The 27,097-nt window shown below is 32.8% G+C and overlaps 4 protein-coding genes and 1 pseudogene across 4 annotated transcripts; 3 read left to right on the forward strand and 2 right to left on the reverse strand.

The window, feature by feature from the left end:
- The first annotated feature begins 179 nt into the window (after positions 1–179).
- Positions 180–3,159, forward strand: LOC137809858 (demethylepipodophyllotoxin synthase-like; annotated as a pseudogene).
- LOC137809859 (xanthotoxin 5-hydroxylase CYP82C2-like) lies at positions 1,881–3,179 on the forward strand. Its single transcript, XM_068610922.1, is given in 4 exon segments — positions 1,881–1,894; positions 2,516–2,744; positions 2,747–2,765; positions 2,768–3,179. Coding segments are annotated over 4 exon segments (657 nt in total). The 3' UTR covers positions 3,163–3,179.
- A 12,477-nt stretch (positions 3,180–15,656) lies between these two features.
- Positions 15,657–18,212, forward strand: LOC137810153 (cytochrome P450 CYP82D47-like). Its single transcript, XM_068611301.1, has 2 exons — positions 15,657–16,680; positions 17,478–18,212. Exons 1-2 carry the CDS (start codon positions 15,727–15,729, stop codon positions 18,105–18,107), a joined length of 1,584 nt encoding a protein of 527 aa, XP_068467402.1. The 5' UTR covers positions 15,657–15,726; the 3' UTR covers positions 18,108–18,212.
- Positions 18,213–18,325: 113 nt separating this feature from the next.
- Positions 18,326–25,992, reverse strand: LOC137810152 (extra-large guanine nucleotide-binding protein 1-like). Its single transcript, XM_068611300.1, has 8 exons — positions 22,581–25,992; positions 22,335–22,472; positions 22,136–22,240; positions 21,851–22,036; positions 21,205–21,382; positions 20,727–20,968; positions 19,962–20,125; positions 18,326–19,312 (listed from the first exon to the last, which is right to left on the reverse strand). The coding sequence occupies exons 1-8, from the start codon at positions 23,733–23,735 to the stop codon at positions 18,721–18,723; spliced, it is 2,760 nt and encodes a 919-aa protein (XP_068467401.1). The 5' UTR covers positions 23,736–25,992; the 3' UTR covers positions 18,326–18,720.
- On the reverse strand, positions 24,404–25,845 carry LOC137810155 (protein JINGUBANG-like). The gene has a single exon (XM_068611302.1). It carries the CDS (start codon positions 25,843–25,845, stop codon positions 24,472–24,474), a length of 1,374 nt encoding a protein of 457 aa, XP_068467403.1. The 3' UTR covers positions 24,404–24,471.
- Positions 25,993–27,097: the final 1,105 nt, after the last annotated feature.

Raw genomic sequence — 27,097 nt, forward strand, 5'->3', positions numbered from 1 at the left:
TGTCATGAATTTTATAAATGGCAAATTTAAGAGCAACAAGTTATTGTGAAAAATTCCAGTACTGCAACTAAGCAGACTTCTGGAATTATTTGTTGAAGTCTAATCAGTGAAGCAGACTTTACATTAATCATGGACAAATAGTAAAAGTTTGAAACATTTGATTTCACGAACCTGATTCATCTAAGTCAAAAAGACAAATGGGGTGCACTGTTTTGCTAAGCTAAGCACAAGGAAAAAGGACATAAAACAAATTTGGGGTAGCCTACTCAACACGGTCATTGTCATGGTCATGGATGTTTAGCAGCTCCAAACACTATGCAAAGATCTGCGCTGTGCCTCAAGCAGCAGGAGCATGGCCTATTGTTGGTCATTTGCACCTCTTCCGGGTTCATCAACTTACACACAAGACACTTGGGACGATGGCTGAGAAACTATGGACCAATTTTCACAATAAAACTTGGTTCATACAAAGTTCTGGTGTTGAGTAGCTGGGAGATGGCCAAAGAGTGTTCTATGATAAAGCATTCTCCACACCTTCAACTCGGCAATGTTTGGCTCCGCTCCTCATGGACCCTATTGGCGTGAGATGAGAAAATTTGCCACTATTGAGCTTCTCTCTAACCAAAGGCTTCGATTGCTCAAGGATACAAGAACATCTGAGTTAGAGGCTGCAGCAAGGGAGGGGTTTTGGTGGACATGAAGCGGTGGTTTGGGGATTTGACGCATAATATTATTCTGAGAATGGTGGGCGGGAAGCCATATTATGGGGCTAGTAGTGATGATTGTGCTGAAGGTGAAAGAGGAAGATGTAAGAAAGCTTACTGGTGCAAAGAAAACACATACAACGACTTTCTAGGCCGGTCAAACGAGAATCACGATAAATAAAAACGTTTATATTTTTATAAATATTTGATACATATTACACCAGTTGAAGGTTCAACCAGAATAATATACTAGTCTAGGACTTAAATTTTTCTAATTTTTTTTTTAACACGATATATTACACCAGTTAATCTATCCAATTAGGGTAATATATCACACTCTCACTTAAATTTTTTTAAATGTCTTTTTTAGTGGAGGATGGTGCTAGAGGGACTTTATGAGTTTGTTTGGGGTGTTTGTCTTATCCGATGCAACTCCATTTCTGGGTTGGCTGGATAACAATGGATACAAAAAGGCTATGAAGAAAACAACAAGTGAAATAGACACTTTGGTTGAAGGGTGGCTGGGGAAACACAAAAGAAAGAGAGAACTGAGTACAGATGGAAAGGAAGAACAGGGTGTCATGGGTGTTATGCAGAATGTTCTGCATGATCTTAAGGTTTCTGGTTATGATGCAGACACGATCATCAAGACTACTTGCCTGGTAAGTGTGTCCATATTTTTATATATAATAAATTCAAAAGGAACTAATTCAATACAAATCCATGACATATAGATAACATGACAGAGAACATTGGACTCACAAATTTAAAAGCCACCCCACTTGAAGTTCTTCTAATTCCACGTTTAGATACAAGTTTTACGAGGATTAGATTTTATTATGCTACTTTTCTCTAAATAAGGGCAAGAAGCCTCAACTCGAGGCTAATAAGAAGTTAAACGAAGCTACTATCTGTTGTTATAATAATTCTGCACTTGTGGTTCACATTCCTCAAGTTTTCCTTTTATATGTCATCCACAAACAGGATTATGCCAGAGAACCTAGTTTATAGCAGAAGCTTGATTGTATCGTCTATCTACTCTTGGCATTCGCAGTAAAGTTGTAATTGCAGGTTGAGTATATATGCTAACATCAGAGTACTAAAGATTTTCGATACAGATATAGATATTTTCATTCTTACCTTTCATTCTTTTCATACTTAACCTAAAGGTGGTACATGCATGCAACTGGGTCTCTAGATCTGTCCATAACTCCACGTTTAAAGGAACTCATGGATAATAGATTTTATTCTTTTAAATCTGTATAATAATAAAAAAGATAAGTAAAGGGTGATGATTAATTACATTTGCCTGTTAAAAAACATGATCCTATATTATTAGAACCACTAGTTGAATCAATGCTGATGCAAACATTGACTAAATGGTCCCTTCAAATCAGATTCGTGTATCATTTGCGAGCTTGAATTAAATCAGTAGCATGCATTTCATCCAATTCACATCCAGCAACTCTACCTCAACTGACATCCCTAGGCAGATGATAATGCACCATGAGTTAAATGGACAAATTCATTTTAATGTAATAAATTTATGTCCTTTTCTTTTAATTTAAACTATCTTTTATGTATGTTTTTTTTTGCAATCACATGTTTCTTACTCTGTATCATATTTTTCAAATTTATATTTAATTAATTATCCAATCAATACCTTGTTTTCTTTAATCAATATTAATAATAATGAAATATTTGTTCATCACTATTAGAATTATATTTTATTGATTAAATTCATTTTAAATTTTTTGAATTCAAAATTCCAATACCTGTATTTTTTATATTGTATGTTAATACCCATAAAGCAATCAACTTCCATGCATAAATAAGAGGCAATTCCTCTTTTGGGGTCATCAACATACACACAAAACACTTGGGAAGATGGCTGAGAAACATGGACCAATTTTCACAATAAAACTTGGTTCATACAAAGTGCTGGTATTGAGTAGCTGGGAGATTGCCAAGGAGTGTTTTACTGTCCATGACAAAGCTTTCTCCACCAGGCCCTGTGTTGCCGCCTCAAAGCTAATGGGCTGCAAAACTGTGCCATGTTTGGCTTGCTCCTTATGGTCCTTACTGGCGTGAGATAAGGAAATTAGCCACTATTGAGCTTCTGTCTAACCACCGACTTGAACTGCTGAAGAACACAAGAAGAACAACTGAGTTAGAAGCTGCAACAAAATATCTCTACAAGTTATGGTCAAGAAAAGGTTGTCCAAAGGAAGGGGTTTTGGTAGATATGAAGCAGTGGTTTGGGGATTTAACTCACGATATTGTTCTGAGAATGGTTAGAGGGAAGCCAAATTATGGGGCTAGTGATGATTATGCAGAAGGTGAAGCAAGAAGGTACAAGAAAACTATGAGAGACTTCATGAGTTTGTTTGGGGTATTCGTGTTATCTGATGAGATTTATACTGAAATGTTTTTATATGTTAGATCTCCAACTTTATAAGTCATAGTCTTGATAAATCTTTATTTGTTACTTAATTAAACACAACTAACTATTCTATCTAAAACGTAAAAACTTAAATACGTGTTACTTGATCAAGATCGTGGATCATGTGGTGGTAGTTTAGTATCATATAGTAGTTTCTAATTTCGGCATAAGTTAAGCCTTTGATAGTAAAATATTTAATGTATTTTGGTGCTTGAAATGAAAAAGGTTAAGCAACCTATACAGGAGAAGTCCTGTAAACCCAACCTATAAACCCATTGCTTTTAAGATTTAAGTTAGAGTTGGTATCTTAATTTCTTGCATGATTTTGTTCATGTTAAATGTCTCCTGTGTATCCCTCAAAAGACTCACTGCTAGAACACTTACAATAAAAAAAAATTCAAAAAGTAACTATTCCTAAAGTTCAGGATGATTGGAGGGAGAAGATTTATGGTATATTAAGATTAATAACTTTGTCAATACGTGTAAGTAAATCTTCTTATCTTATCAAACGAGTAGTATAGGAGTATATATATGTAATGGTGGTATCTCTCATGAATTATGTTGGCAGAGCCTGATTTTAGCCGGAAGCGACACCACCATGATTACTCTAATCTGGAAGGAAAGAAACGTGGAAGAATACGTGAAGAAAATTTTTCTACTATTAAAGAAATAATAATTATCAAATTATACATAATTATTTTATACAATATTGTACCCAATTATACACATAACGCAATAAAAACTTTTTCTTTCTTCTTACCATCTTCTTATATACTATTTTCTTATATCAACCTTCAACCCATTGTCAAGGAAACTATGTGCCTCTATCCACGGAAGACTGCACCTTTTCATGCGGTTTTAACGTTCCTGCTGGCACACATTTGATGGTGAATATGCCTGGAAGATCCACCGGGATGGTCGTGTTTGGAGTGATCCTCACGAATTCAAGCCTGGAAGGTTCTTGACAAGCCACAGAGATGTTGATGTGAAGGGTCAGAACTCTGAGTTTATCCCTTTTGGCAAGATTGTTACACTCTTTCAGTGTTGCTTTACCTTCAAACCAAGTTGTGGACATGACAGAGAGCATTGGACTCACAAATTTAAAAGCCACCCCACTCAAAGTTCTCCTAACTCGACGTCTAGAAACCAAACTTTATGAGGACTACATCATATGAAGCTAGTTTTCTCAAAAGAATCCTCTAGGTTCTTTCCATATATTAATAGCAATAACATGCTTAAAGGAGTTGCAATGTAGTATAATAATTGTGTACTAATAATGGTTCACATTTTAATGAAGCTGCACTGCATTATAATAACTCTATAGTCTATACTTTGTGCTTCACAATCACTAATTCTGGTTTTATTAATCATCCACATACAGAGAACCTATTAGATGCTTAAACGTATATATGATGATTTGCCATCAAGTTATAAATTGTAATTGCAAGGTGAGGTACCAGCTAAGTAACATTGATACTAAATGCTAATATAATAGATTCTTTACCATGATGTGGAAAATGGATTTGAACATAATAAGTAGATCTCGTTGCATAACAGCCTTCAATCTTCATGTTTAGTGCATCTTACATAATTTCTGACAGAATTTTTTTTCCTGTTATATATATACATATTACTGATAGAATTCAAATCGTAAAGACATTTGAAGGATTTTTGGGCCAGGAGGAGTGTGTCTCTGCATCAAGGCATGGTTGAAATGTAGCATTCTTCTATTCAAAATAATGTTCATGGATTCTGGCCCATCTATGCTCTCTCTTTTTGTGCAGGACTTTCCATTTCCCACATAACTGATTTGAGATAGCATGGTTAGCACTCGATCATTATATCTCAAGTGTTATTCATATTGAAACTAAAACGTTTTCCTATGTTAAAAGAGGAGAATACAATAAACTGCTACTGAAATCAAATAGAAAATGAACTCGTCTCAGTGCAGTGCATAGATTAATCACTTGTGCTAAAATTTGGTTTCTCATCACTACTTGATAAGAAATTATTAGGTGGTGTCGAATCACGGCATTTCAAGAAATATTTAAGTTACAAGTATTTAAGATTTTAAAATAAAATAATTAATGCTATTTAATTACTCATAAATTGCATAACCGATAAAAGGAGAAAAAGACTGTCCCAAGAATATCTTTTTAAATAGCAGAGAAATGAAATCTGATCCATACGAGACTACAAAATATCTGAACCCAGAAAAGGATGTAATCAAAATTAAAAGAAAAAGAAGATAAAATTTAGTTATAGGGCTCGTTTTCTTAAATATTTCAATGTTTTTTCTCATATTAAATAAATATACTTGATCTTTCAGTTTTTTCAAATTACCAATTTTAGTCCAACAGTAGACGGTAGACAGATACAATATTAATATTGACTTATATGTAAAACATTCTAAACGGTACTTTTTGGATAATTTTGTTTCATTTAATGTCGCATAAATAAGAAAAAACATGCAACTATATATAAAAGTCGTGTTAAAATGGCTTTAATTATCTTAAAATAAACAAATATTAGTATAACGCCAATTAGAGTGTCTCAATTGAAGTCAACAATAATATTTTAAATGTTAATTTATTAATTTAAGCAGTTCAATTAAAATAATTAATTTTAAAAAAATAAGAAACTAAATTTCTCTATTATTTTAATCACTCCTTTGTCCAGTAAGAAAGAGGGATTCAGTTTACTCTTCTTTTTTTCTCTTGGTCTGTTACAGATTCATATAGGAACAGAAGGGGCAAATATAAATCTGTCTTTTTCTTTCTTCCATCTCAGAAGGTTTAGCATCTTTTAATAAAGTTGATGGTGATAGAAAACATGTATAGAAGATAAGTGTTAAGAAGAAGAAAAAGTGAAGGTTGATGTAAAAATAAAGTTGGTGAAAGTAACGTTATTGTTAAGATGTATGCAATGCATTGTTGTAATCTGCTGGAAGAGGGGTATGAGGACCCTGTCCTAGGATTTCTCAGAAGCTGACATTTAGCATCCTACAGCATCACACCCTTCTGGCCCTCCCCTTATAGGGCACCAAACTCACCCTCCCCACAAACATGGACCCCCTATGCATCACTTCACGCAGCTTCCATTTCCATATAAAACTTCCAGTATCTTCATAAACATTCATTACAAAAAGGATTGATTGAACTCAACTTTATTCATAAATTGGAGTGACTAGACAGTATGATTTAGGATATTCACCTCTTGCCCTACCCCAAAGGACATGTTGTCTCAGTTCAGTTGACTCAATAAACTCGTTTCAATATTTCAATGATCTCATTCATAAGCTGCTAATGATGTATGTATGGTCCAAAATGAAAATCGTGTAAGCATTTACTTAGACAAAACCAATACATAATGGTATAAAAAAAGAACCGGTCTTCCACTCTGATAACATTTTATTTTAAACATGTTACTGCTACTGGTTATTTTAAAGTAGTGTTCGTTTAGAAACATGTTCTGGGTAGGAAGTTCTATTTTCAGATTCTTGAATTGGAGTGTACTTGGTCTCGGATGTGATGCATGAGCAAAAAAGTTAAGATTAACATAGAGAAATTGACGTGAGAAAAGTGGAGGTTGAAGGTGTTTAGAAGGGTATGAGGGCATGGCTTACATCAGAGACCACATATCAGAGACAGCAAGTTGTTTGTTATTACAGGTTTGAAAGCAATAAGGGGACATAATGTTCCTATAAGAAAAACACTGCTCTTAATCAAAGCTTAATTCATTTAGTCATCCTTATTAGACGGTTATTATGATGATAGAATAAACAGAAGGCAGAATAGAAGTCTTGAGATGTAATAATTGGTTATTGTACTGAAATGAAAAGGGAGAGCATTGTTGTAAGATTGGGGTATAGACGCAGTGGTGGTACACTTCAACACTCTTTCCACCGTCCACCATCAAAAACACAAGCCACATGGGAGGGTTCCAGATGATCGTGTCAATGTCACCTTTATTCAACTAATATTTATCTACCCATCCACTTTATTTCAATTCCTACAAATCCTAAAATTCAATCAAATTCATTATTTATTGCCTTAACATTAAATTAAAGTAGTAAATTCATAATTGGTAATAACTACTATTTAGTAAATTCAAATATTTTTTATTTATGATTTAAATTCTAAAGTCTATATACATATATGTATATATAATGTTTCTAAAACAAATAATTAAATTAAATTCTATTAAATAAATTAAATATTATTCTATAAACTAAAAATTATTAATATTTACAGTAATTTATATTATTAATAAAAAATAAAAAATAAATTTTTAAATTGATATCCAGTTAATTAAAATATTTACAAATTAGTTTACAAATTTTTATTAATAATAAAATTTATTTAAAATATTAATATTTTTTTTAATTTATAAAATAATATTTAATTTAGTTATTATAGTAATTGATTATTTTTTATCTTTAATTGATTTATATTTAGTGATTAATTTGTAGTTTATTTTAATTATTTTAAATTTAGTGACTTCTACCCTCGATAAGTTTTTGCGATTAGATTTTTCTTTGGTTTTTGACATTTTCATTGAAATTTATTTTCAAATAGTCCATAAACTCAGAAATAAGCTATTCTTATTTAATTACGCTTAATTTTCTGGTAAAATTTATTTATATTAATCATATATAATTTATTGTAATGAATTTCTAATATAATGTAAAACAGTTATTAAATTAATATCCATTTGAAAGTAAAGTATTATTGATTTAGTCTTTATAAGTAACTGCTATTCCTTATATATTATAAATGTTTCTCCTTATTATATATCATTAAGTTATCCTTATACATGTAATATTAGAGACTGATTTAATATAGTTTTATGGGATCAAATTGACTAAATTCCATGTTTAACAATCAACTAAAATATTAATCTTTTCTATGACAAATTACCTTTTTTGCTAATTTAAGGAGATTAATGAAAAACAAGTTATCAATAACCATATAAGAAGACATAAACTCAGTCCAAACTATTACTATTAATGTATAGATTTTGCATGTATAATCATGTATGCTTATTTATATTTTTAATTCATGCAGTCAAAATAAGTAGTAGTAATAATAATAATAACAAATGGTTGGTGTTTGAATTTTAAAAGTAATATTTTTTTATAAATTTAGAATAAATAATAAAATGTGTTTACTATTTTATCATACTTATGTTTAAAACTTTAAATGAATAACTAATTATGGTACTTTTTATAAATATTAATTATATTATAGTTTTAGAGGAAAAAGAGTTGGATTTCCATATGAAAATTATTGGTGGTTAATTTATTTATAATTTTATAAATATAATTAACTTGAATTTATTATGAAAGATAAATATAAGTGAATGTATGACATAGATAAGAATTATTTATAATTTTATAAATATAATTAACTCAAATTTATTATGAAAGATAAATATAAGTGAATGTCTTATATAGATTTTTTTTAATCAACAATAAAAATTTAATAAATAGGAGTACTCGGGGTACTCCAACCCATGTACAAAAATCTTTTATGTTAGAGAAATAAGGTTTTCAAATATAATTCTGATAAGCTTAAATCTCTTTAAAAAAACATCAGAAAATATCAATACATAAATCAAGTTATCTATAAAAAAATCCAGCAACTTAGTCCAATTCCAGAATATAAGTATGTCAGCCCAAAAGAAAGATTTTGTCATTTTGCTCTACTGCAGTTTCCCAAGCATTCATTGTGATTATAGTTGTACCTCAAGAAAATTTCTCTCATGCAAACCAAACTGAGAAACCAGTCAAAAAGCAGAGAAAGTGCGTTAATCATCAATGTAGTGATTTTAAACATTCATATCCATTAATACACCAATCAAACACAAAAATTTCAATAGAATTCACCACTGCATTATTAAAAATTATTCTATTACTATAGTTCCAAAATCCCCAAATAATTTTCCAAACAGAAAAAAGAATATTTAATTACTGGTTTTAAGTATTAGAAAATGTTCTAACTGATAAGATGATTGTGTGGGAATGAAAAAAAAAACATAAATTACTTTCTTGCAGCAAGATAAAGATACTGAATGACAGGTAGGTAATTCTAAAAGAGATTAATATGAAAAACATAAGAAGTCGAAAGTTAAATATGGTGGATGCAAAGTAAGCCTCGGATCAAAACCTAATTATGAATTAGGAGAATTGCAAAAAAATCTCTCAGTAGTATTCAATATTCCAATATAATAATGAGATTGTCATCACAAACTTCAGAAACTTCTGAAGTCTATCAATTATAGCTTCCTTATGAATTCAAATTTATCAATGTTCTTGAAAGTTTTTATGATTGTGAACTTGAAGGAAGAGAATTTAATTGTCATGAGAATTTGCTCACCATTATTAATATTGCTTAAAGTTCTCTCACTATAATTAATGGGAGAGATAAAAGAACTTGAAAAAATCTTATTCAAAATAATACTCAACCTTCATATCAGTTATTATTTTTCCTATCATATAGCCATAAAATCACTCAAAACATTGCATGCCTAAAGAAGATAAATTAATAAAAAGGTTTTAAACTTCTAGAAGCTCGAAAAACTTGGTAGGGCCATTCTATTACTATTTAGTAATTAATTGTTCACAAATCCCTTTAAGTCTTCTATTTCTTTATAGGCTATGAACCATCATTCACATTTTGTTTTCTTTAAGCCTTTATTACCTCTATTTTATATGTCCACCTCAAGTAAAGCATAAATGAACAAATGGAAAAACAATAAATTTATACCTTATACAACCAGATATTATCTCAAGTTGAATTTTCTTTTTAAGTTTGGACCAAGTAAACTAGTCAAGGAAAATAATCAACCTCTAATTTGGGGCAAAAGATAAGTGATGTTTATGTCATACCTATTACATATTCGGTATATTGTTGGGTATGAAGTCAAAACCAATTGGGTTGAGTTGACTAAATACCATGTTTAGTGAGTGAACTTAATTATTGTGTCTCTTTTATAATCTCTATTTAAAGATATTATTGTACTTGTAATTGGATTGCAACATGACAGAAATAAAACCTAATAGTTCCCGTATGAATTTAGGTTGCAATTGGCGACTGAACCACGTTAAATCCGAGGTTGTTTATTTTTTTGTATTGATTTCTGATTATGTGTGTTGTTCTGCATACTTTTTTCCATCATATATTACATTTTTTTTCCAAGATCACATGAATGAATGAGTTGATTTACAACTTTGTCAAATATTTAAAAGTTATATTTTTAATTTAAAATTAATAAATTCATATAAATTTTATCAATAAATAATTTTTATATTGGGAAATATATTAAGTCAAGATATTTTTAAATTTTTGTTTTCATTTAATTAGTACGGTATATATTCTTATTTTTAATTTGGTTAATTAGAAAATTATATCCTGAATACAAATTTCAGAATTTAAAGTAAAACATGCTTTCAAACATGATATTTTTATACTTAATTTAATATTATATAGTAAAGTTTGTAATAATAAATACATACAACATACTTTTTCTAATAATAATTAGTAAAAACGTCACTTTGTATCTTTCTATATATATATATATTTTTTTTTTATTTTTTATTTTTTTTTTAAATAAATGATAATGGTCGTTAGTGGTTTGCAATTTGTTATGTTATAAGAGGGAAATAATAAAAGGTTATAGAAAAAGTAAGAAAGAAAGATGAATGAGCTATAATAATAGAAAAATTCATAGAAAGAAGAAAAGGGTATAGATGATAGAAAAAGTCGTAGAAAGAATATAGACTTACAAAAGTGAAAATAAATATAAGAATAAAAAATAGCCAAAAATATACAATTTAGCATAGAATTGTATAAACATGTCACCTAAGGTTTTACAAATTGTCGTATTTATAGAAGAAGAAAAAAAGATCACCCCAGCTTCTAATCTAAAAAAACTATTCACATACTTACAACTTTAAACATTTTTCAATCAATAAAAAATAAATAAATAAATAAAATTGAATATTTAAGAGATATAATGAATAGTTTATTATAGAGAAGAAAATGTTCTGACAACTTCTTTTTGCAGGAATGAATATGATTTCTACTAAGAATAATTATTGTTGCATGTCCATATGATAATGCAAGTGGTGTATTTGGATTCTTTCTGACTCTTTCATTACCCTATTATAATAGAATCGAACTTTTATCACATATATTCCAAATGCTTTATTGTACTTTCAAATTAAACTCTTTGTTAATATAATAATTATATTACTTTGTTTGAATATTGTTATGGAAGAAAATAGTGTTGGAATCCAACGTCAACTAGAAATCAGAATAATTTATTGTATATAAATGAGTGCAAATCTCTGCTCATAAATCGATTTTATGGGATTGAGTTAGGTTTAAAGTTCACATCATATCCTTTAATAAGAAAGGCATTATCCACTGCATCAAGTTTTTCTTCAATTTTCCAGCATACTTTGTTTTAGTTTTTTTTTTATGTATATGTATTTGGAATCTTATATTTTTGTAAAATATTTTTTATTAATTTATCTCTACTTATTATTTTCAAATTTTTATTTTAATCTTAACATCATGGAACATTATTTCAAGTTATGCAATTTTGAGTAATTTTTTTTAAAAATTATTAAATAAAAAGTTGTTATCCTTTATAACAACTTTTTAAAATATAATAACTCGAAGTATTTTATTAATTGAGTATTTTCTTAATTATTTAATTATTTAAAATGTGTTTAAATATTATTATTATTATTTATAATTATGCGTAACAAATTTCTCACATTAAAATTGTTTATTAGAAAGAAATTATATTCAATTTTAAAAATATGTATAATACAATGAGGGATTTTTTTCAATAAAAGTTTGAAACTTGAACATTGATTATAAATATTTATACATATTACTTGAATAAAAAAAGTATAAATTATATCTTCATTTTAAAATTGAGATAAAAATTAATCAAATATTTAATAAAAAAATGTTAAAAATATATTATAGTTCAACTAAAAACACTTTTATCCAATTTCACAAAGCTTTGCTTCTTAAGTTAAAATATGTTAACAAGTTATGTTATGAGAATATTTTAAGGGAATTTCAAATTATAACTTGTTAACATATATTAATTAAAAAATATAAATGGATATATATACGCGAACCAAACTCATTTGTAAAATTATAAAATAATTTATTTAAAATGAAGAAATAAAAATATGGTTGTTGCGTTTATTTTATAAAGGTGAGATTAACACAAAAAATATAAAGGTATATAGTGGGTTGGAAAAGTAAAATAGAGTGCAACGTTCGGTTTTCCACAGCATTATTGAAAAGAAAAAAAGCGATTGAGAGCGAAGTTATTTGGATGAAATTGTTAGGTTTGAATCAATTATTGTTATTCTAAAGAAAAAGTGACCTTAGACTTTCTCACTCAATGCACTCACTAACGTCCACACACACACACCACAGATAGGAATTGGATGGCTCCACTACATTTAGGATTTCTTCAACAATTTTTTCTATTACAATTTTTAGTGAAAAAATAATAAAAATAGTTTTTTATGATTTTACAATTATTTGAATTTATTTTCTCTTCTGAAATTAACTTTTTGAAAAATATTTTCTTTCTAGAATTTTTTACTAAAAAATTTAGCCATATAAACCCTAATTATGAAGTCCAATTAAATTAACAAATTTCCAACCAAAATTGTAGTTAGATAATTTACTTTCAAATGTATTTGATTCACATGTTTAATTCTTCAAAAGGTTGAGAATATCGCAAGAAAATTCTCATAATAACTTACTCTTTCTAAAATATATGGAGACAAGTTAACAAATCCTAAGAATTTGTTATATATATATATATATATATATATATATATATAGAAAGAGATGGATATAGAGAGACTAAATAAAGATACATTGCAAAGTTAGATAGGTTAAATATGTTTTTGTTTCTTGTATTTTTTTTTTTAAAAGTACTTGTAATAAGGAAATAAAACTATTGAAAAGAGTTATTGTTGATTTTTTTTTTTTACGTGGTGACAATTGTATTTTCAATGTAAACTAGAATGTTAAAATATTTTATATTAATTTGTTTTTTTTATGTTGAAAATTGGTTTGTTACATTAAACAAAAAACACTCATTTTAGTAGTTTTCTTACTACAAATACTTAGTAGGTCTAAAGTTTAGATTAAAGATAAAAAATAATTTTGTGTTGTAGCACACAGATGAAAAAACATATTTAACCAAGTTAAATTTAAATCAATCATCAATAATAAATATATTTTTTAACTCATACTTCACTACAAGAAAATCATTAAATAACAATCAAATTTAGTGACAAAAAATAACTAGTCACTATATTATCTAAATTAGATATTAGTCTAAAGACTACAAAAATATTGATATCTAAGTGATTTTTATTATTAATAAAATTTATAAAATGATTTTTAAATTGATATCTATATTATCTACTAAGGTTTTAGCTATTAACATTTTAGATTCTAAATTAGTCTGTAAAAACTAATAGAGACTAATTTAGAATATAAACTAATTAAAACCTCAGTACCAATTTAAAAATTATTTTTTAAATTTTATTAATAATATAAACTACTTTATATACTAATAATTTTTTAAGTTTATAAAATGATTTCTAATTTAGTCAAATAGTAATTAATTATTTTGATCTTTAAAATTAATTTTTATTTAATAATTTCTATATAAATCTTAGAGTACTTGGGAAAATCATGGACACCTAGGTGCTAATTGACATTTTGAGTCTATTTGGTTTGAAAAATAAAAGTGAAATAAAAGAAAGTAAAAAAGGAAAAGGAAAGGAAATAGAAGGGAAGAAAAAGAATAGAAAAAATTAAAACTAAAATGAATTTTAAATTGTTTTAGAATGAAATAAAAGTTCTAAGAAAACATATATTTATATAAAATAAATATTCTAAATAAAAAATAAAATGCAAAAGTCATATAAAAAAATATTTTTGTTATGATTAATCATAATTTTATATTATTATAATAGGATTGTCAAATAATTATTAATACTGTTGTGAAATTGTTTCTTCCACTTCAAAAAAAATTGAGTATACCTAATATTCCCAAATAAAAGTTAGATGTTTTTTTTTTATCAGCCAATAAATTAAATAAAACGGGATACTTAAGGATATCTTTTTAAAAAAGGATATCCTAATCCTTTTAAAAAAAAACACTATTAAACCCTTCTATGCTTGAGACCCAAACATTATGACTTTAAGCCATAAGAGCAAAAAAGTTCAACCTGCAGAAGCAATTTAAAAACCAAAGCATAAATTAATACTGAGAGAAATCTTCTGGCTGATGTGTAACCAACACCAGAGTGCATATTATAATACTAGCTTATGCACCAACCACCCCATACTAGCTGCAAGACGTGGCCTTGCTCTCTTTGGTTCAATCCAAAACATACACTAGGCCAGTTTTTACTTCCCTATATGTTGTACTCTGCCTCCACACATCTGCTCCAGTCTGTTACGGTAACCCCTATTATAAGCCTAACTTCATTTGTTGCCTCACCTAATGTGCGTAAGCCTGCTCCAGCAACCTTGAACCCCCAGATGCCATCAAGTCTTATCAATAATAGCATCAACCACTGAGTTAACTGAGAGCTCTAAATCTTCAACGTGTAGCACCTACGTCCCTGCAATTTGATCACAGCTACAGATGAATGAAACTCTCATTTGGTAGATGTCTTTCTATTTGGTAGCTATGAAACTCTCAAGAAGATTAACTATCGCATTAGATGAATGAAACCAATAATAAAACAAAAGTATATGCAATAAATAATATGATAGAATAATAGAAAAAGAAATAAAAAAGAATTAATTAGTGATTAAAGTGTTTAATATATAATAAGGGTGTTTAGGGAGGAAAATTCTCGATGACCTCCATACCTTTTCATGCATCTTTATAAAGTACGGTGGAGAGTCTCATGCATTATTTTTCATTTTCAAGTGGTGGTGATGGTTGTTTGTAGTGGTTGATGATAAACGTTGGTGATTGAAACAATTTTGATGGTGTTTCTACTAATCGTAATTGTGTATTTTTTTATTTTTTTTAAATCACAAAACTCGGAAAAAAAATAATGAATGTGCAAAAAATGAATTGTGAAACTCCAAAAAAATTATGTCAAATATAATTAATCTTCTTTTCAACTCTCTCACATATATAATTAAAAGATGAAATTATTTTCTCAAAGTGATGAGATAAGAATGTAAGGACTGCAAGGAAGAAAGATAAAAAGATATTTATAAGTTATGGTTGATATATGATTATTTATAAAATGAAATAAATGTTAAAAGTGACTTTTAATAATTAATAAAGGTAAAAGAGAAAGTAAGAAGGTGGAGGGAGAATTTATTAGTTGAGGCCTTAACGGCACTGGTAATGGTGAAAAAATTGAAAAGAGGCAACATGAAGTGACACTCCTACACTATATATAGATGGTTGATGCAAGGCTAAGCAACTACATAAGTGACATATATTTTGTTTATAAATTCTTTAGCTTAATTTGGTATTCAAGAGAGTAGGGTCATGGATGCTTTTCTTCTTAAAACTCTTTTTTCAGGCATTCTTGCCCTGTTAGTGTGCACTTTGTTTTATCAACTTAAGAAAACACTTGGTGGCAATACAAAGATCTGTGGTGCACCTCAAGCAGCTGGTGCATGGCCTATTATTGGCCATTTGCACCTCTTCGGGAGTCATCAACTTACGCACAAAACACTTGGGGTCATGGCTGAGAAACATGGACCAATTTTCACAATAAAACTTGGTTCATACAAAGTGCTGGTGTTGAGTAGCTGGGAGATGGCCAAGGAGTGTTTTACTGTGCATGACAAAGTTTTCTCCACCAGGCCCTGTGTTGCAGCCTCAAAGCTAATGGGCTACAACTATGCCATGTTTGGCTTCACTCCTTCTGGTCCTTACTGGCGTCAAGTACGGAAGTTAGCAACCATTGAGCTTCTGTCTAACAACCGGCTTGATCCCCTCAAAAACACAAGAACGTTTGAGATAGATGCTGCAATAAGGGGGCTCTACAAGTTATGGTCAAAAGAAGGGTGTTTAGAGGGAGAAGTTTTGGTAGATATGAAACAGTGGTTTGGAGATTTGACACATAATATTGCTATCAGAATGGTGGGAGGGAAGCCGTATTATGGGGATGGCGATGGTTATGCTGATGGTGAAGCAAGAAGGTACAGGAGAGCTATGAGAGACTGGGTATGTTTGTTTGGGGCGTTTGTGTTGTCTGATGCATTTCCATTTCTGGGGTGGCTAGATATCAATGGATATGAAAAGGATATGAAGAGAACTGCAAGTGAATTGGACACTCTAGTTGAAGGTTGGCTAGAGGAACACAAAAGGAAAAGAGCTTTGAGTGTGAATGGAAAGGAAGAACGGGATGATTTCATGGATGTCTTGCTCAATGTTCTACAGGGTACAGAGATTTCTGGTTATGATTCAGATACCATCATCAAGGCCACTTGCCTGGTACGTAAATGTTTAGCTATCTTGTTTTCACGGTTGCTTCTTACTACTATAAACTCCTGCATGTTATCTCATAAACATATTGGAGTCCAAAAGAAATTTAGGACTTCGTGATATATATAAACCATGTAATTTAGGACTCGCTAATCAGGAAGGAGCCTTGGTGGTAAAAGAAAAGAGATAAATTATACCGTATCTGGAGAACCACTTTTATAGATCAGTATTCAAATTATCTCTGCCTTAACAAGTAATAAATTCAAAAGGAATTATTCCAAAAGAAACACAAGAGTACAAGACATAAATTTGGAAAAGATTGACATGTAATATCGTTTGAACAGTGATTCGAAAAATGCTAGAAGAGTACAATTTTGGGTTGACGAAAACCATTACCACTATCACCGTGACTTGTGTCAAATTTCCCTATCTTTAATTTATTGTTCCACCTTGCTTCTAATTATTTCGTAAGACAAAAAAAACTATTAATATTTCGGCTCGTCTATTCAAGTCTTTTCATTTAGACCAAATAACATGTCAAAAGCTACTAGTTTTGCAAGTCCAGTAGGGTCCACTTCCTTAGAAGAAAATCTCTCCTCTTTTAACATCCTTCTGTCTTGCAAATATCAAAAGCTATTAACGCACGTAACCAAATTCCACTTCTCCAAATTTTACGTTGTCTTACAATCTGATTCAGTATAACACCCTTCTTCTGTTCACAAGAAAATCTCAGCTTTTGGTGCACATCACCTTTTTGACTGACATCCAACTTTGAATTACATCATGGTCTTGTATATCTTTTGCAGAATTTGGTTTTAGCAGGAACTGACCCCACTATGGTCACGCTAACATGGGCGCTATCTCTGCTGCTCAACCATCCAACGGAACTTAAACGAACCCAACATGAACTGGATACTCTTATTGGAAAGGACAGGAAAGTTGAAGAATCTGACATAGATCAGCTAGTGTACCTCCAAGCCGTTGTGAAGGAAACTCTGCGACTGTATCCACCAAGTCCCATTATCACCCTTCGAGCAGCCATGGAAGACTGCACCTTTTCATGCGGCTATCACATTCCTGCAGGCACACAATTAATGGTGAATGCTTGGAAGATCCATCGGGATGGTCGTGTTTGGAGTGACCCTCATGATTTCAAACCTGAAAGGTTCTTGACAAGCCACAAAGATGTTGATGTAAAGGGTCAAAACTATGAGCTCGTCCCTTTTAGTTCTGGAAGGCGAGCATGCCCTGGGGCCTCACTAGCTCTGCGTGTGGTGCACTTGACCTTGTCTAGACTCTTACACTCCTTCACGGTTGCTTGTCCTTCAAATCAAGTTGTTGACATGACAGAGAGCTTTGGACTCACAAATTTAAAAGCAACTCCGCTCGAAGTTCTCTTAACTCCACGTCTAGAAAGCAAACTTTATGAGCACTAGATTATATTATGCTAGATGTACAGGGAGCCTCTAGGTTCTGAAATCGAGGCTTTCCATCTTTTAATAACAATGGCATGTTTAATGAAGTTGCACTCTGTTATAAAAGCTGGTGCAATTTGTAGTACTCTTGATAATTCTGAACTTTTTAAAAAATAAACGAAAAGTAATGTAAATCCTTCACAAATATGATGTCTTTTTTATGCCATTCACAAACAGGATAACGCCATAAAGCCCAGTTAAAATCTTAGGCTTGGATGAATTATCGCCATAGTACATGTATTGCACACAATCAGGTTTACAACTCAAACATAAGTTGACAGACTGACAAAATGTGATATACAACTTCTATCATGAAGATGTTACCTAACCATATGAAAAATAAAAAATGAATTTGAACATTACACATTGATCTGTGGTATGTGCTGACTGACTCACCAGCATACTCTCTAATTGCTGGAAACCTTACCTACATGTGTCTAACATCTACTGAATCCTACAAGTGGAGATAGATAGTACAAGAAACGATCCATTTTACTCCTAGTTAGTAATATGTACACGAACAGATGTCAAGGCATACACAAACATGACTAACAACTCCGGCCTGAATTAGCAATCAATGAGAGAATGAGCTCGCCTCAGTGCTATACATCGAGTACTCACTCAAGCTAAAGTTTGGTCTCTCGTCGTTCCACTTCAAAATCTCCTTAGCGTATTTAAGCGACGCATCAACACTACCAGGCTCCAACCCCTTCACCAGGGACACATACAACTTTCGTCCGGTAAGAGATGAATAAAGCCTTTTAAACTTAACCGCTATGTAATGGGAAGCCAGCTGACCAAGGGAGGGATTATTATTAATGCTGTTGCTATTGCTGTTGGGACGATTGCGACTGATTATTGGATGAAAATCAGAGAACCATTCACACTTGGTCAAAGGAACTTGTTCAATTTTCTCCTCAAACAGATCAAATTTGTTTAATATCAATAAGAAGTCCATTTGCTCAAAGGTTGGATGAGTGACAATGGTTTCAAAAAACTTCCTGCTCAATATCATCTTGTTAGAGGGACAACCGTTCCCATGTAAAGAAAACTGATCGTAGTCACTCAAGGCAACACAGAAGATAACCATTTCAACATCCTCAAACATCTCTAGCCACTTGCAATTTTCTCCTAGCCCCCTTGCATGCACTCTAATTAGTTGATATCTGTTAACCACCAAAAAAGTATTGAATCAGAAACACCAAATAAAGGCCCATGTAGGGAACACATAATAAATATCCTTGTGATTCAAATTCACAAATACGAAAATCAGCATCATCATATGATATTTCTGGCATAAATAGATATGCATGAGGGAACAGCCATATTCCGCCCATTTGAAACAAATATACAAAATGGTAACTCATCTTCTCATAAGAAACAGAGTTCGCTTTTAACAAACTAAACCTGACTATAAAATCTCCACAATAGCCATTACAGTAGTATCGGCACTTCTATCCATCTAATATACAGATTGATCAAAAATATAAAAAATAGAAACACTAAAACTAAGAAGTGGGAGCACTTCATATTCATATCCACAGTGATGGCAAAAACCTCCAGTGTGTTTCATAAACATCAGTGAAAATATATTTCATCAACGCCATAGGCTCCTTACCAAAAAAATTCTACCACTTATCCTGTATTTTGCTTATTTAGGTATTTTTCACTAATGTTATTATTTTCTTGTTTATTTTGGTATGTTCACTGATGCTATTATTTTCCTAGAGAAAATAATTATAACATCAATTTGGTTTAATCAGAGCCAAAACACATTTTGGGTGCATAACAACAGGCTCAAACATTTTCACATACCTAACAAAAGAATCATGGAGGTCAGCAGTGTCAACGGTTTCCTCGGAATCTGATTGGGGAAATGAAAACTCCGCACAGGCCACCCCATTAGATGAAGTAACTCCCTCGGCATAAAGGATGTCTATATCTGAGGGTTCATAGTCCGTCCTTAATATTTTAACAGCCTGAAACAAAACAACTTGTCATAGTCAGAGACAACAGTGTCCATGAACAGAACTTGTCAAGATACTAACCCAACCATTTTTTTTTTCTGAGATGAAATATAGAGATGGAAACTCATAAGAACACAAGGAAGTAAGATGGAGCAACAATAAAATAATATTGACCATGCATTCTAATAATGCTTAACAGCTGAGAAGCAGTTTTTTAACTTGTTCTCACTACTGCTGAATTTGGTAGACTGAAATTTATTTGTTACTATGCAAGTTTAATGCTTCTGTCCAATATCCATTGTGTTGCTAACTCCCTGAGAAATTATCCTTTACAACCAAACTTCACCCAACAGTCAAACACCTACTACTCTCGTTAAAACTAATCAAACCCCGTGTACAATAATTATAATTACCCATCCATTGTTTTCCCCATATTTGCCGAAGAAATTGACTATAGATAAAAATCCCTTATAAAAATGAAAAGTGGCTATTCCATAAAGAACTCCACTGCCTACGTTTAACAACAATTAATGGGTTACCCATACAAGGGTTTTACACAATTAATTTGACAACAGCATAAATGCTAAATAATACAATTAAAGAATTATCTTACCCGCTCTAAGAAATAACTAGCAACACTAGGCAGCATTTCCAATTCGCTTCTTCTTTCATATGTGGCCTTAATGGCAGCATCATTCCATAATTCCTCAATCAATGGTGCATACTCACGAGTAGCAGCTGGAAAGATAGCATCAAGTTTGCCAGATACCATAGTTTTCAGTAACCAGTCAGAGAACGCTTTTAATCTTGGGCCAATGGAATATACAGTCTTATCATCATGTTTTGGACTCTTTCCTGTAGAAAACCATAATTGTAACACTCAATCTTCAAGTATAAATGAGCAGAAGGACATATAAATATAATTGTAAACACCTCAAACAAACACAAGTATGCTGCAAGCCATTTTGAACCAACTCATGACAACTAAATGGGGCACAGTAGGTGCTTTAAAAGAAAGATAGCCAGGATAACAAATCAAACATCAATGGTACATATTTTTTAGAAAAAGGGAGATGGTAAATGCATCCTACCTGTGCTGTCAAGTACAGATGACTGCCTTTTTTTCAAATCCCCCAAACATTCATCTTCAAAACGCTCCCGTCCCTCAAGCAGTATGCCAAGGTACGCATAAACATTGCTCTGAATGGTCAACTTTATATTTTCATGCTCATCTTCTGAGAATGGGACACTTTTGTAAAGAATTTTTGCCTGCCACAGATATTTGCAATTCTGTCAATACATTGACTGTTTCCAGCCTCTCTATTGGTGACTTTAATTTTACATAGAGGAGGGGCTGGTCAAAGTCTTATTTAAACAATTCCTTAAGTACTACATCCAACTACGAAGTCAGTTGTCAATTACAACCAAAAATAGGCCTTTCTGAACAAGGAAATGCCAGATGACACAAAAGAGAGTAACATAATTGTGCATCCAATTAAAATTTATCACAACATTTGCAGAATTGACATTACTACTGCACACAATATATAAGGAAATACAAGGAAGTTTCTTTTCTTGCATTTTGTTAAGTGAATGAAGGTTAGTACTAATGTTTATTTCCGTAGCAGGTGCCTACAGACCATATTTTGTCCAATTTAATGTAACTATCAATTCAATTCAAAGAAAATATTAAAACATGCCTTTATTCACAGACTCAATTATGAAGTAAAATGTCACCTGCTTAAAAATAGTGCTCGTTCCAGATCCACTACAACCAACTAAGAGAAGCTTCTGAACCACCCCATGCTCCAGGTAGTCAGGAATTGTTCTGCTAGCTAGACTGGAGGGTTGTTCTCCCAAAGAATTAGAAGATTTAGAAGGAACAGGCAAAGACAGGAAAGCACATACAAGCTTCGTTCCAGCCTAACAAGCAGAAATAAAGAAGTGCATAGTAAATAACGTTTGGCAGGAAGAACATAAGAAAAAATACCTCCTCCACCCCAAAAAAGTATTAGAGGTTACCTTTCCCCATATATAACCTCTAGTATTCCTCTGCCCCTCTTCTTGGTAGGAACCATCCTCATTGACCCAAAAATGTGGGTTGCCCGCACACTGAACTCCTGCCAACTGCACAACCAAAACAGAATCCTTTCAACGATTTTGTTTAAGAATAAACAAGGTACGATTCTTAAGATTGAGCCTTTCGGTATAAATCTACGACCTGCAACATTCGAAGCTCCACTTTTGTTATTTCCCGACCATTGATGAAAACCTGAGTGTTTCCATTACTAGCATCCGGTTGGATGGGGCCTCCAACGTTAAGATGTGGACTTATAATTCTGGAAGGCTTCTGTCCCTCCTGTGAAATCATAAACCAGTCAGCATCCTAGATGACACTCAAAAACCAGAAATCTGTATAAATCACAAATGCACGTAGAAAATCAAATAGATAATAAATAATAAATACCTTCCCCCAAAGACCAGATACTTTATCATACCAATAGTTTCCCGGCTTCAGCTTCTTCGGAGGGTTCTGGCAGTTCTGCAACGTAACCAGTTCCTCATAAGAAAGTGGCTGGCCATTGACACAAACATACTCAGGTGGAAGCTGATTTGCTTCACAAAACCTCTCCGCTTTCATTATCTGCCGAACCTCTAATTCGTTCAGCAAACGCTTGAGCATCCGAGAGCACTTCCCCAGACTCCCTCGTTTGGTCTCATCAATCGGGAATCCAATGCAAGTCACACATTTCCTCCCCTCGGGCATAGACCCCATGGCTCTGAGCACACAATTACCACAGTATTTCGCATCGCAAACAAGGCAAACTTCTTTCTCAGTAAACCTATTCCCCCTGAAGCACCTATAACAAGACCCCTTCTTCCCCTTCGAGAGAGGTGCCCTTTTAACAGGTTTACACACAGTGTCCTCCACATCAAACTCCTCATCCAAGGCATCATCGTCGGAGTCCACATCGAACTTAACAACCGGGAGGCGCTTAGAATCGATATCCTCGGCCTTCAGAGAAGAAACCCGAGTTGACGGATACTCCAAACTCAACACTGACTCCGTGGATGCCCAATCTTGCTGATTCAACTCGTTGAAATCCAAACTCTCTTTCCCATCCAAAGCCCTCAGCACACCAGAACTTCTCCCTGACTTGTCCCAAAACTCAGCGGTACTGGAGCTTCTAGTTTCCTCCAGCACTCTCGAACTTTCACCCAAATCGGACAAATCACCGGAGCCGTCGTTCCCGGTGGAGAACTCAAACGCGCCGGAGCTACTCAGCTCGCCAGAAAGCTCCCCGGTGTTGCTCTGCAAAGCTCGGTGTTCGAATGCGATCACAGAAGTGGGAGAGACCGTCGTCTCCGACGCTAACTTGGAAACCCTAGGTTCGGAGCCAAGTGTTCGGAGAGGGTGCTGCTGCTGCGGCGGCGGCGGCAAAAGCGGCTGCACAACCGGCAATGAGAGAGCGTCGGAGAGAGGAACCTGGGAAACGACGGCAGCGACCGGAATACTGTCGACAGTGATCGGCACCGCCCGTGGAAGGTCGTAGGTTAGAGGCGGGCCATCGTACTCAACGGCGAATGAGTAGTCGGCAGCTTCTGGCGCGGCCGGCGACATGGTGGGAAATGGTGATGCGGGGAAACCCTAATCTAATGAGAATCCGAACATAAGAAAGGCATGAAAGGAAACAGAAGTATCGGTAAATAATGATTGAGAGAATAATAAGAATAATGCAGTGCTGAGTGATTAGATTAGGGAAGGAAGGAATGAATGTGTGTATGTGTGTGTATGAGTGTGAAGAAAGCAAAAGGTAATTTTAGGTGAGGAAGAGAGAAAGAGAATAAGAATGATATTATTATTATTAGAATATAATAATAGAAGAAGGTGGGTGTGTGATTGGAGAAGCCAAGGAGTGAAAAGGAAAGGAAAACAAAAACGGGACGTTAATTCGGGGAATCTTTCTTCCCTTTTGCTATTGGGAGGGCCACGTGGGGTCTCAGCTTTGTCCTTTTATTGTTGCCATTTCCCATCCTATCCAATCTCATCTTCCTTTTTACTCTTCCAACTACTCTTCCAACTTAATACATAATTAGCCAATATTTCATATTTACAATAAATACTCTTGCAATTTTAAATTACTTTATTATTAATGTTCATAAAAACATATTTCTATATGCATTAATTATGTTTTAATCTATATATAAAAGTATAGTTAATGCATGAATTGGTGCATAAACACTAAATTAGGTTGTGGAAAGCATATAAACAGATGCGAGAAGAGAAGATATCAGCAAATTTGTTCATACATGCTAACTAATTAACCAATCTATTATACATATGATAGGATATGTAACTAGATCAATCTCTTGGAGTTTGATCTCTTGAATGATGAGATTCTCGGGAAGTGATCAACGCTAAGTTTTGGTGGCTGGTGATTGTTTTGTGGAGTTGCATGTTCGGAAACCTTCCACATCTTAACGGACTTATCCAAACTACCACTGTACAAAATCCACCGTCGTTCGTTACACATGGCGTCGGGATCCCGCTCCGCCGCCAAACACTTAACTGGGCCAGCGTGGCCGGACAAAACATGAACGCATGTGTGCTCCTCACTCAGAGACCTCTTCCATACACATATGGACATGTCGGCAGAGCCACTGAATACCAAATTTCCTGCTGCAGCCAAACACAAAACCGCCAACTTGTGTCCCTTCAATACACCCCTGTGCTCCAAATTTGTCTCTTTCGCCCAGTAATTTACCAACCCATCGGAAGACCCGGCATATAAAAAACTCCCATCAACGCTCATGGCCAACGCCGTCACCGCACACTCTTTCTTCAACAACGTGTGCGAGAACAAATGTTTTGTCCCTTTCCCTTGTACATCGCGTTGCCAAATCTTAACCGTGCCATCTGCTGAGCCCGTGAAAACCAAGTTCTCCAACCCGACAACAAGTGCATTAACAGCATCATCATGTGCTGTCACAGACTCCAAACACTTAAAATTCGACGTTCGCCATACTTTGAAAGTTTTATCCCACGAGGCGGAGTATATATAAGAATGATCCTCCGTTATGCCCAGGCATGAAATGGCGTCGTAGTGCTTGATCCACAACACGTTGCGGTGTCGTTTCACTTCCACGTAATTACTTGGTTTCACCGAACATTTGATGTAGTTTCTTAACGTTGGCAATGTTGCCACACGCTTGTGTTGTTGGTCGTTTTTTCCTGAAACTTTCCACACTCTTATTCTTCCATCTTGGTGTCCTGTGAGGATTTTTTCTCCCGCAATCACGATCGCTTTCACCAAGCCACTGTTGGATTTGAACCCCGTGAACTCCTTTTGGTTCTTCCACACCCGAATATTTTTGCTATCTGAACCTGTGTATAACAGGTCCTTGGTTGCAGCGAGGGAGTAAATGTGACCCTCTTCTCGGACCAGGGATCCTATTAGAGCTTCGTTGTCGTTGGAAATTAGAGCATCTTCGTTCATGTGAGAGGACCATGGGGATTTGGACAAGGGAGAAAGGGAAGGATCGTAAGAAGTACTATCTACTACCATTTGAGGATCCAAATGAGGTGCTGCCAACGTCACAGGGCTATTTTTTCTTGGATGATTATCAGAGTTATAACCATCGAATTCATCTTTCTTTGGCTTCCCAAACCTTTTTCCATGTGAACTTCCTTCCTCTAACAATGCATGCCCCTTCAACGATGACCCTGTCATTCTTGTTTATTCCGTCCTTGTTCCCATGCAAGAGAATGTAACATTGAGGATTTTTGCTGTTAATGTTTGGTATTGGGATCTTGGTGAATTAATGAATAAACGTTAATGTTAATCAGCACTTGAGGTGCCAAACCGCCCAAAATCATTGAATAAACATTGGGAGGTTTGGTATTGAAGTTGACAAAGAACTTTTGTTCGGATGAAGTGGTTGTTGGTAACTTGTGTATCTGATGTTGTTGTCTAATTATGTTGTGGCACGTTTTTTTGTGTATAGAACTATGACTACGTGGGTTAACTTCCATGACAAACTCATCTTCACCTTTAATTAGGAAAAAGGTTTCAAGATTAGGTAACCAAGGAGCATGTGTTGTGATTAACTTACATTGCTAATATGAGGAATTACAAATCTTGGATATGTTGAACCAGTGAAGGAAATTATTCAACCTTTTAAAAGGAGTTTGATTTAGTCAACAAACTAAAATTGTAGTTTCAACCACTCCCAAAAAAAGACTACAATTGGTTTTTTTTTTCCCTAGAAATCTTGTGTACTTTCTCAAAGTTTGTCAAAACAAGAAAGTTTGTGACAAAGAGCTGCACAAGATTAGCGTGAAATTGTGCAAACATTCAACTCTTATACACTAGATATAGTTAGTTAAGTAAGCACTTGATTAATACTTGTAGGAATTTATTTTTAATTTATGATCACAAATGATGGTGATGAAATACAATAGGGGTATAATATTTTATAAAACAAGTACAACATAATTAAGTATTAATCCTGTTAGACTTAGGTGTTCTCAATTTAGGTTTTTTATTTTATTTGTCTTGTTTAATTTTATTTTGGTATAAAATAATCCATATCTTGAATTGCATCATCATTATTTATGTGTCTTTAGGTGAAAAAAAAATATACTAAAATGTTTTAAATTGAATTCGTATTAAATAGTTTTGTTCTGTTGAATATCCAATTTTTTTGTTTTTTTTTATTGTTTGATGTTGCTACCAAGTGAATAAATGATGTGACTGTCTGATTTTTCTCTCTCTTAAGTGTACTACCACAGACTTTGATAACAATAAAAAAAATCTCTAAAATCCTATTTATCTTTATAAAATATAACATTATTTTTTTTTAAATTAAACAGTAAAACAAAAATTAAATTAACCATGTATAAAACCATGTAATTTGTTAAAAGTAATTAAAAATCAAATGATGATATCACTCGAGTTAATGTTAGGAACTCAATTGAAATAC

The sequence above is a fragment of the Phaseolus vulgaris genome, chromosome 2 (genome assembly GCF_000499845.2).
Source record: "Phaseolus vulgaris cultivar G19833 chromosome 2, P. vulgaris v2.0, whole genome shotgun sequence".
Lineage (NCBI taxonomy): Eukaryota > Viridiplantae > Streptophyta > Magnoliopsida > Fabales > Fabaceae > Phaseolus > Phaseolus vulgaris.

Bases quoted from the DNA above. Each gene is read 5' to 3' on its own strand.
- LOC137810155 (XM_068611302.1), bottom strand. From the start codon at position 25,845: ATGACAGGGTCATCGTTGAAGGGGCATGCATTGTTAGAGGAAGGAAGT.
- LOC137810153 (XM_068611301.1), top strand. From the start codon at position 15,727: ATGGATGCTTTTCTTCTTAAAACTCTTTTTTCAGGCATTCTTGCCCTG. The intron at 16,681-17,477 runs GTACGTAAATGT...TATCTTTTGCAG, and splicing joins TCATCAAGGCCACTTGCCTG to AATTTGGTTTTAGCAGGAAC.
- LOC137810152 (XM_068611300.1), bottom strand. From the start codon at position 23,735: ATGTCGCCGGCCGCGCCAGAAGCTGCCGACTACTCATTCGCCGTTGAG. The intron at 22,473-22,580 runs GTATTTATTATT...ATGATTTCACAG, and splicing joins TATCTGGTCTTTGGGGGAAG to GAGGGACAGAAGCCTTCCAG. The intron at 22,037-22,135 runs GTAACCTCTAAT...TCTGCTTGTTAG, and splicing joins GAGGTTATATATGGGGAAAG to GCTGGAACGAAGCTTGTATG.